Source organism: Diplotaxodon limnothrissa, linkage group LG22 (assembly GCF_057381915.1).
Source record: "Diplotaxodon limnothrissa isolate DT_005_m linkage group LG22, D_limnothrissa_male_GT1.1, whole genome shotgun sequence".
NCBI lineage: Eukaryota > Metazoa > Chordata > Actinopteri > Cichliformes > Cichlidae > Diplotaxodon > Diplotaxodon limnothrissa.
In genome coordinates this window covers 20374659-20384464 of record NC_140616.1, presented here as the reverse complement: position 1 = coordinate 20384464, position 9806 = coordinate 20374659, and the positions used below count along the sequence as shown (strand labels likewise).

General features: G+C 41.2%; 1 protein-coding gene across 2 annotated transcripts in view; it reads right to left on the bottom strand.

The window, feature by feature from the left end:
* Positions 1 to 2227: 2227 nt before the first annotated feature.
* The window catches only part of rapgef5a (Rap guanine nucleotide exchange factor (GEF) 5a), a 46156-nt gene continuing 38577 nt past the window's right edge, over positions 2228 to 9806 (bottom strand). For both annotated transcript variants that reach the window (XM_085345888.1, XM_085345887.1), the window contains exons 13-26: positions 9565 to 9709; positions 6919 to 7010; positions 6779 to 6809; positions 6418 to 6496; positions 6048 to 6197; positions 5752 to 5849; positions 4998 to 5120; positions 4344 to 4522; positions 4135 to 4225; positions 4004 to 4054; positions 3800 to 3887; positions 3648 to 3712; positions 2900 to 2954; positions 2228 to 2358 (exon numbers count right to left, since the gene is read on the bottom strand). In XM_085345888.1, the coding sequence (XP_085202014.1) occupies positions 2240 to 2358; positions 2900 to 2954; positions 3648 to 3712; positions 3800 to 3887; positions 4004 to 4054; positions 4135 to 4225; positions 4344 to 4522; positions 4998 to 5120; positions 5752 to 5849; positions 6048 to 6197; positions 6418 to 6496; positions 6779 to 6809; positions 6919 to 7010; positions 9565 to 9709 (1366 nt within the window). In that variant the 3' untranslated portion in view covers positions 2228 to 2239. The remainder of the gene's footprint in view (positions 2359 to 2899; positions 2955 to 3647; positions 3713 to 3799; positions 3888 to 4003; positions 4055 to 4134; positions 4226 to 4343; positions 4523 to 4997; positions 5121 to 5751; positions 5850 to 6047; positions 6198 to 6417; positions 6497 to 6778; positions 6810 to 6918; positions 7011 to 9564; positions 9710 to 9806) is intronic.

Here is a 9806-nt window from a genome sequence, read left to right as displayed (position 1 = left end):
AGTTCTTTCTTGTAAAGAACCAACGATGCCTTTGGCACTAAAACAGTGTCAAGAACTTTAAGAAGGTTCTGATCTAGAGGTGGAAAAAACAGCTCTTTGCTGTGAAAGTGTTTAAATGATGATGGTGGACACTTGTGGCAACATTTCTACTGTATTGCACTTCATCCTAATGTCTTGCCTTAGAAGAATCAAAAACAATGCAACACACATGTGGCAATGTGGAAGAAAGCCTACAGATGTTTCCTCCCACTCAGCAGAAATGTATTGCTGAAAAAACAGGCAAGACATGAACAGATATCAGGCACAAAACAATGAAAATACTAGTATGTTTTTCCCTTAATCTCTATTTCTCATCATCTGTCATTACTCCTCTGTGATTCATCCAGTAGTCAATTTCTTTCGCAGAGTGATAGTTTGTGTAACAAGACGGCAGATTCTACTAATGGAAATATTAAATAAGGGTTTTTCACGTCTTATGGCTTTATCAACAAGACAACAACATAACTTGGGAACTAATTGGATTAAAAGTAGATTTCTTTAGGAGAACCACAATTAAAAGGTTCAACAATCTATAGAAGAACCAAAATTAAATATCCCATCCATGCACGTGTTATTATACAGGAATTCTCTGTAATTGTGCTTCCATTATTCAGTCTCTCCCTTTGTTATCTTTCAAAGAGTTTACATGAGACCACTTCTGCATGAAGTGATATTTTCAGTCAGTAGGAATTAATCGAAATCTCCTCTTAACTCTTATTGAACCCTTAATGATGACCTCTGACACCTCAGCATATATCAAGAAAGATGTGGTTTTATGACCATTAGACTAGTTTCTGGGTTTTTCTAAAGGTAGGCAGAGACCGCCCTCACTAACTTCTGAGGCACACTCAGTCATTTTGTTCTATAAGTGGACCTGAAATACGACAGAAACCACTCAGGTTAGAAAAAGCGCTTCAAGGGGTACAGAATTAAACCACAATTCTGTGGCACAAAGCTATTATTTATGTCTTGAGTTGGAATACTTTATCTGTCTAACACAATAAAACACAACAACAAACATAAAAAAAAGAACACAGCTCTGTGCTGGGGCCTTGTTTCAACAGAAGCCCGATACAATCTCACACACACAACCTGAACTCAGTCACGATGAAGTCAAACAGCATCTCAGTGAGAACTAAGACGTCAGATTTTCCTTATTCCAGGAAATAAAACTCTGTGACAAAAAGACACGGATTCCCAAACAAACCAAGAGCCTCATAGAACAATCTGTGCTGCAAGACTCCACGTGAGTTTTGGCACTGAAAAATGTGTAGGTCCATATACACAATGCAGTGTTATCAGTAACTGTTCACACAAAAACACCATAGAGAAGAGTGCGCGAAGGGCGTCGGCCTTAAAAGTCAAACAGGAGTTGGACAAAAAAAAACTTCAGCTTGTCCAGTGTTTCCTTCACTGTTAACGGTGCACCTTGACTCACAGACTCTATAGATCACAGAGAAAGTCTGAGTGAGTATCGCTGTGGAAAGTGTGCTGCCTCATCACAGTAACAAGAAAAAAGCTGCACCCCATCAACTAAATAACTACAGCATGTGCGGAGTTAATGTATCACAAGTCAAAGATGTTCCATGTAGATAAAATCAGATTAGAGCACCCACAGTAGCGATTGTGGCCACAGGTCCTTCACTCCTCTACAGGTGCTTTTGTGTTTGTAGCTGAACTGAAATGTAACGAGGAGGCTATCGACTCCTTACTGACCCCTCAGGGGGCACGACGATGTGACGGCAAAAAAAATAAAGTTTAAAAATTCCACCTGCTGAACAGGCTAATAAATAACAAAAGATCGATCACAAGAACAAAACGATGACATACTCAGTCCAATAGATACTGTACAAACTAATTACAGCCTCCTCTGCTCTGTGTCTGCGTTTGGCAAATCTCCACTTCGCTGCGCAGATTCGGTTCTTGTAGAAAGTTCACAGGTCGTGCGCAGTTTATGAATCCTTTCTTGGCATGTGTTTGGCTTTTACCAGAGCACACCTTGTTGTCCATTTGGCACCACTGCTGGTAGCATAATTTGTTGTCGGCATGTGACATTGTCGTGTACAGAGCGTCCTCTACGTCACACAGCAGCATTTCCACCATTGTGTCTCTGTGAGTGAGTGAGTGTATGTGTGTGTGTGTGTGTGTGTGTGTGTGTGTGTGTGTGTGTGTGTGTGTGTGTGTGTGCATGCGTCTCTGTTTAAGCGCGGGGCTCCAGTTTGTGTGAAAGTTCAAAGAGCGTCTGCTGATTGTCGATAATGTGCAGGTAGTGAACGCTCGCCCTCACCTCCGCACTGTCGACCCCAATTACCTCGTTGCCTAAAAGACAAACGCACACACATCAGTGGATTCAACACAACATACACACACAGTTACTACAAACACACTGTATTACAGCCTTGGAAAGAAATAAAAGACTGTCTGGAAATGGTTGCTTGGAAACTGGAAGAAACTGACTCAGGTAAAAATGCAGTACACTAACTGAGCTGCAGATGGCGACAGATTCTTCTCAAGGATTTGAAAACAGCATAAACAACAGCTTCCAGAAGAAAAAACAACTATCTTTTAATATTTATATTTACTTTTTGATGTCATGGCATTATAGATAGACACAAACTTCTAATGTGTAGTACATACATATATGTGACAGCTCCTTTATGGATTATAAACTACTGGAAGTATATGATTTGTTTACACTGTGAAAAATATATACCATATACTTAATAAGTACCTAAACTTCAGCAACCTGCATGTTTGATATGTTTTACATTGGATGTCCTTCCTAACTACACTATAGAGTGATCAGAAGCGCGACTTTGAACCTAAAGATTCAGTTCAGTAAAAAAATGACATAACCCACCTGACTGGTCACTTTGGCAGTGGCGAATCATTCTCACCGTGTCTGCAATCATATGCTGTTGGTTTAAGAGAACACATGTTGCATTAGGGTGACATTAAACTGGAAAGATCACATTTGTTCTGGTAAACATCAAGAGCTTTTCTTTTGTCCAAAACATCCATCTTTTTACAAACCAAACACATTTCAACAGGCCAGCGTTTTACTATTGGTGATGGTGGATTCACCACTCAGCATGTACTCTGGAAATACAAAGCATCTACTTTCATCAGTCAACTTGACAACAAATAGTAGATGGTGCCTTCATCAGATGTATGATGTATTCACCACAGATGCAACTTGGTATTGTTATAATATATTGCAGAATACTGACAAAACAAAAACTACAGAGCACAACAGTCCCTGCTTTTTTAAGGACCCTGAGCACAAACATGAATTTCCCATTTGTTTTCTCCACTGACATTTCAGAAAAAGCTCTTAGTAAGTCTGCTTTGGATAATTACAACATTATAGCTCATAATCAAAACACCCATGAAAAATATAAATGTGATTTTTACTTCCAAAATCTCACTGTTGCACTCTTTCATTGTCACAATACAAATATCCAAGTATCGTGACCTTATTATCACCTACACTGCAAAGCTTAAGTCTGCAGAATAAATCTAGAGAAGCTGAAAGGAAAAAATACTTAAATGTCACATGGAAATGGTTTGAGGCACTGAAAGATATTAAAGAAATGACTCAAACTCACCAACTTCTCAAAGTTGACCAAGTTGTCATGGAAGGTCTTATTTCCCTCGTGGATAAAAGTGATATCTAAAAGCAGGAGACGGGCTTATTAGGGATTCATTCAGTGTTTCTGTGTGTGTGTGCGCACGTGTGTGTAGGATTTAGAGTAGATACCTTTTAAGAGAAGAGGCATGAAAGGGATCTTAGGAGGTTTCATCCTCTTGAAGGCTTCTCTGTAGGCTTTGTGGTTTAGAGATGGATCCTGGAAAAAGAGATGGAGGAAAACAGAAAGCAGAGTAAAGAAAAGGAGGAAGCATTTAAAGGAATAGCACATTTTCATCTCTGCGTGTTTCTCTATCTCTGTCCACCAGGTCTCACCGTGATGAGTTCCAGCTCTGAGAAGAGCTTCTTGAACTTCCCCGGACATTTCTGAAAGGGAAAGCGTTTGCTCAGAGCTGGACTTGAAAATAGGCATCGTAATGAACAGACTCAGTTCTGTTAAGACTTACCTCCCACGTTTGGTTGAGTCGACTGACAGCAGCTGTGTTGAGACCCATGATGATGGCAAATGCAGAGTTCAGATTTCTCTGGGCTTTACAGCTGTGTGCAACACAGGCAGAAGCAGAAAAATGTTATTAAAAAAAGGAGATAAAACATGATGTGCTTAAAACATACTCTTCATTTTGTTTACATGACCACGTGTGTGTTCTGTTCTTACTGAGCTGCAATCTTGATAAACTTCTTGAGAAGCTGTACTCGCTTGTTGAGCGACACACACATGAGCACCTCGGACATGACCCACTGCTGGACCTCGTTACAGCGCTGCAGCAGGACTGAGAGCGCCGCCGTGTGGCCAGTGCCAGGAGCGCGGCTGAGAGTGTAGTACACCAGCTCCTGCTGCATGTTGACGGAAAGAAAGAGTGTGAGTGAAACACATCAAGAATCACACATCCTTGGGTGTGTTCTCCCTCTATAAACGAGGCTACCTCGCCATTGCTTGTTTCACTCTAATCTTGCTATTGCTTAATTTTTTTGAATTTAAAATCAAAAACTAAAACAAAAACAATTCTCGTATACGATATAAAACCAGGAAAGAAAAAGAAAGTGCTCAAATGTACTCTAGTACCAAATGGGAAAGCACGCCAAGATGGAGCCTGTGTCTCTTCATCTGTGCTATGTTTAAAGTTTTTACAAGAACAACACATCTAAAAAGCCACTCAGCTGCTGGCTGAGCTGTGCTCATGATCCAGGAAGTCTCGCTGAGCATTTGCTTATACTCTGATGCGTAAACTTCAGCAGCATCTGTCGTCAATATGAATTTATTTAAAACTCTGTGCATACACCACATACATTCATCTGTATGAGTGGATACCTCGTGAATGGATTTGAAGAGACTCCAATCCAGGTGTGTGAGGGCAGCTGCCACATCCCAGGTGTTGATGCCCAGGAGTCGAACTGGCCTCCTGCTTAGCTCAGCACTGTCTGTTAAAGGAGGCTGCACATACAAACCCGTAGAGAAATTTAAATTATTGCACAAAAAGACAAGGCATGCTCAAATAAAATCCTATCAGGAGCATTAGTCAATTTGCATCTGCATCAGTGTGTATGTGGCATTATGGCCACATCTGTTCTGGGACCTTTTCATTTATCAGCTGTTATAAACGCCGATAACGATAGTGCTGCAGATAGCTAATATCGCCCCACCAACAAATCAGCCAGGCTCTAGCCGCTAAGACATTCAGACATAGATCTCACTCTGTGATGATGATGCCCCTTTACAAAGGTGCCCTGAAACGGCACTTTCCAGTCCAGATGTCACTGTCGGGCAACCACACAATAATTGTGGCTCACACGTTTTCCTCTCCTACTGAGTCAGAGTTAATAACAATCACCAGGCCTGAGCCTCTCCAGTTTGCTGCTGCATGACTCATTGCAACACTGAAAATATGTCTGCTGGGGAAGTGAAATACTCATTTTCATGCCTGATTTGTCAAGAAAGTGATACAGAGGCTAAATAACTAACTTTGTTTGCTGTGTTTTGCTTTGGACCTGCAAGCTGCAACTTGAGCTTCTTTTAAAGACTGAATGTTACAGAAAGACAAAAAAAAATGCAGCCATTTACATACCAAGATCTCAGTAAGATCCCTGCGACAGGCCACAAGCTTTCCTTGTGGGGTCAGAGACTCAGAGTACACACAGTCACTGGGCTGTAACACCCTCCGCTCTTCAGAGACAAACACAGACAGAAGGAGAGAGATGAACGAGAGCCAAGAAAATGGATCAGTGATTCCCAGCTAGGAGGACTTGTACAGCTATTTTTGAGGAGCAGGTCAGGCAGCAGGAGTAAATCCCACATATTGCTTATATTAGAAAACTATCTTGACTATATGTTCTACTTGAATTGTGCTTGAATCGCATTTACCTCCAGTGTGCGACACCACGGCGAGCACCATGTCCTCTTCTGCTCTGTCCATCTTCAGAGCCACAATCCGCAGAAGCTCACGGGCCTCCAGCGAGGGATGCGTGTGGACACTCAGGTAGGAGTCGGCACTCACGTACACGCAGCAAATAACTGAAAAACACGCAAACATGGCGAGAGTAAATGTCTAAAATAAATGAATGCTGAAATGCTGGAGAAAGAAAACTTCAGTTAGTTTTTGCCAAAAATATAGTTGAAAACACAATTTAAGCAATTTGCATGTGCAAACTAAAATTACACTCCACAACTGTAATTATGCATAACTGTGTAGAGTTTGGGGCAGTGATTGTGTATGTCTGTGTCTGTTACTCACCCTCTCTGGTATCGGTCTGTGGACTGCGGAGCTGCAAACAGTTTTCCTTCAGACTCATATGCTGATACGTTTGTTTGCTCTGCGAGAAGAGCGGAGGACAAATGGAGATTTGAAATGCTTTATCTAGTCTGTGCTGGATGTTATTAGGCACTGATAGCACCTATATTATCTCCATCAGCACCTACACTGCTTAAAGAAAATCTAAAAATGTTGTTTCTGTGTTATTTAACAATGCAAAAATACAGATCCTCCATCCGTTTTAGCTTGTTGTGGATAAGTCAGTAAGTACAGTGGCCAATGTGAGTCAATCTTTTTCTAAATATGTGACAGATTCTCTCTCATATCCATTTGTGTGTTATACCTTTTGGTTTGGAGGGCAGTCATCCACCGTGCTACAAGAAACAAAGAAACTAGTGAAGGAGTGAAGGAGGTTACGGGTAGTCAAAATAAGGCAGACAGATGAGTTTACACATCATCACATGCTTCTTTAATGTCTCTTACTGCCTGCGACGCAGAAGTTTCTGAAACTCCTTCAGGTCTTTCTCCAATATGGGGAACTCGTACAGATCTTCTAAAACACACCTGTACAGAGTCTGACAGACAGAGAAAGGAAATGTTATTAAAATCCATGATCACATGATTCATGCTAAATACTTCTTGACTAATGGTAAAGGTTGTCTGAGCCAGAAAAAAAAAAGAATGTGTCCTCACTCTATTGCACAGCAGGCATAAGAGCCAATCACAGCTTTTAGTGTGAGGAACATTTTATAAACACATGTATACAAAGACTGACCTCAATGCAACATAACAACCAGGATCACTCTGCGCTGACTGTGTAATAAACAGCTGTGTATGTGCCATAGTTATCTGAACTTATTGCGTTAGACTTCACGTCAGTCTTGTAGTTTAGTTGGAAAGTCAGTGAGTGTATTCCTGCTTGGATTAAGTGTTTTAACGGCTGCCTCTATTGTTTTCCTCAGGAGGAGTGTGGGACGAGAGACAGCAGTGAGCACGGGGAGTGCAGAGACACAGGAGCAGAGAGCACTAAACTGGGACTTTTCGGGAAGAAGACACGACACGGGAGTAAAGGGAGAGCACGGGGATTTATTGCTTTTTTGCACTGTAAATAAACGCACCGCTTGCAGTGAAGAGTCCTGCGTTCTGGGTCCTCCTTTCCCCACATCCCTACAGTTTGCCCTGGAAAACCGTGACAGAATCCCCATAACCAAAGTTAACTTAATCAGATTGTCTTGATTCATTTAGCCAAACCCCAAACTGCTTTATTTGTAATTGTTTTATCAAAATACATGCTGTCTAATAAATATGGAAGCATCAGTTCAACATTTTACATTTATCTGTTACTTAATGTTGTACTTTTAAACCCAGATACTAAAAGAAAAAGAAAATCTATAACGCATTCTGTGTCTGATACCTCAGCCTGCATTATCTGCTAATATTAATATCCATTACATATGTTTTTTCACCTCTTCTAAATAACTTAGCTCTTTATAACACATTTGTCTGGATGCACATCAGAGCTAAAAATATCAATTGTATAAATATCAATTTTACTTTGACTACGTTGCCACACCAAAATCTTTGAATACTGGTGTTTTAGGTCTCATTGCCACATGTGTATAAAAATCAAAACCCTAACCAGGCAACCTGCCTTTACAAATATTTGTTTAAAAAAAATGTTTCGCTCTAAAGAGCTCAATGAATTTGAGCAGAGTACTGTGATAGGATGTCACTGTCATAACAGGTCAGCTCATGAAATTCCCTCTCTCCTAGATACTCCACAATCAGCTCTAAGTGGTATTATAACAAACTGGAGGTGATTGGGAACGGCAGCAACTCAATTACAGAACGGGGTCACCGAGTTCTGAAGCGCATAGTGTGTAAAAATTGCCAACGCTCTGCTGACTCAGTAACTGCAGAGCTCTAAATCTCCTCTGGTGTTAACATCAACAAAAAAATTGTGCACCGGGATCTTCATGGCATGGGTTTCCATAGTTGAACTGTAGGTGTAATGTGTAGGTGGAGCAGCACAGACACCAATGCTGGGAATAGACTGCTACATTCCTAAACACATGCATTCTGTTTAACTCCTTTAGTTCCAGTGTGATAGTTCATCCATCACCAAGTGCAGTACTTAAACCTATGCCTGGACATGTCACAGAATAAGTGACGCAACTGAATTAGCTCTCAGAACTTGCACGGATCCACACAAACGCACACGCATCTCCAGACGCCTCCTTATCGTTGTCATTGACCCACTGTAGCCTCCGGTCCCTATTCCCCTCTCGTTCCTCTGTTACTAGGCAACTATCACCTGGGTTACACACTCCATTTGAGATTATACCAATGCCAACCCTACCACTTTGGTTTCCATGGCAACCCGGCACCGAGCAACGGAGCCGTCAGGTTATGGAGGGACAAGTGATGTGCGAGTATATGTGTGTGCGTGTGGGTGTACACGTTTGATTGTGTTGTGTGTGTTTGTTTGTTTCCCCTTCGGTGTCAGAGACATCCCGAGTCGATGCAGCGAACCATGTGAAAATAACAAGAACGCAGACAGACGCAAGCAGCGTTTGTGAAGAAAAATGTGAGTTATGGGAGGTTATGTGACACTTAGGATTCTGTGTGTGCTTTCAATCACTACCATGCCCATACGTGATACAAATTGAAGAAGCTACCAGATTATAATGTGGAATAAAGCATCATAATTGTATAATAATTGTCACTGTTATTTTGGATTCTTCTGTGAAGTCATACAAAACACATCTCACGATACATTCAGAAACTCCTGCATTTTATTATTTGCCAGAAGGATGAGATGAATCTAGTAATGAAGGATTTGCTTGTGGGAGAAGGCAGGAACGCCGATCAGTTTGTCATCACATGCAGCAAGCGCACACATGTGCACAAACACACATACACAAAGCTCCTTATCCTTTCTAAAAAGCACTTGATGTCCAGTCATGCAGAACTTAAGGAAGGACAACTTAATTTAGAAGACAGGGAGACAAATGAAGATGAATGAGCCTTTTGATGTTCTTCAGCAATACATTTAAGAGAAGACAAGACTGGATCAAACTCAACATGTCTTTAAAACTATATAATCAGAAATAGTGAAGAAGGCCATACCTTCATGAAGCTCCTGACGTGCTCCTCTTCCTTTAGGAAATCCTTATAGAGTCTGCTCCAGTGGGAAACAAGCTGCAGTACTTTACGTTTCCTGAAGAGGGCATCTTTGCCCTCCTCCTGGCCCCTGCAGCGTGCGCTGCTATAGGTGACTGTGGTCAAGGAACAACAAAGGGGAATATGGAGTCTGAAATATGTGTGTTAATATGACTGTGTTTGAATCAATGCATGGTTTTCCTTGTAAG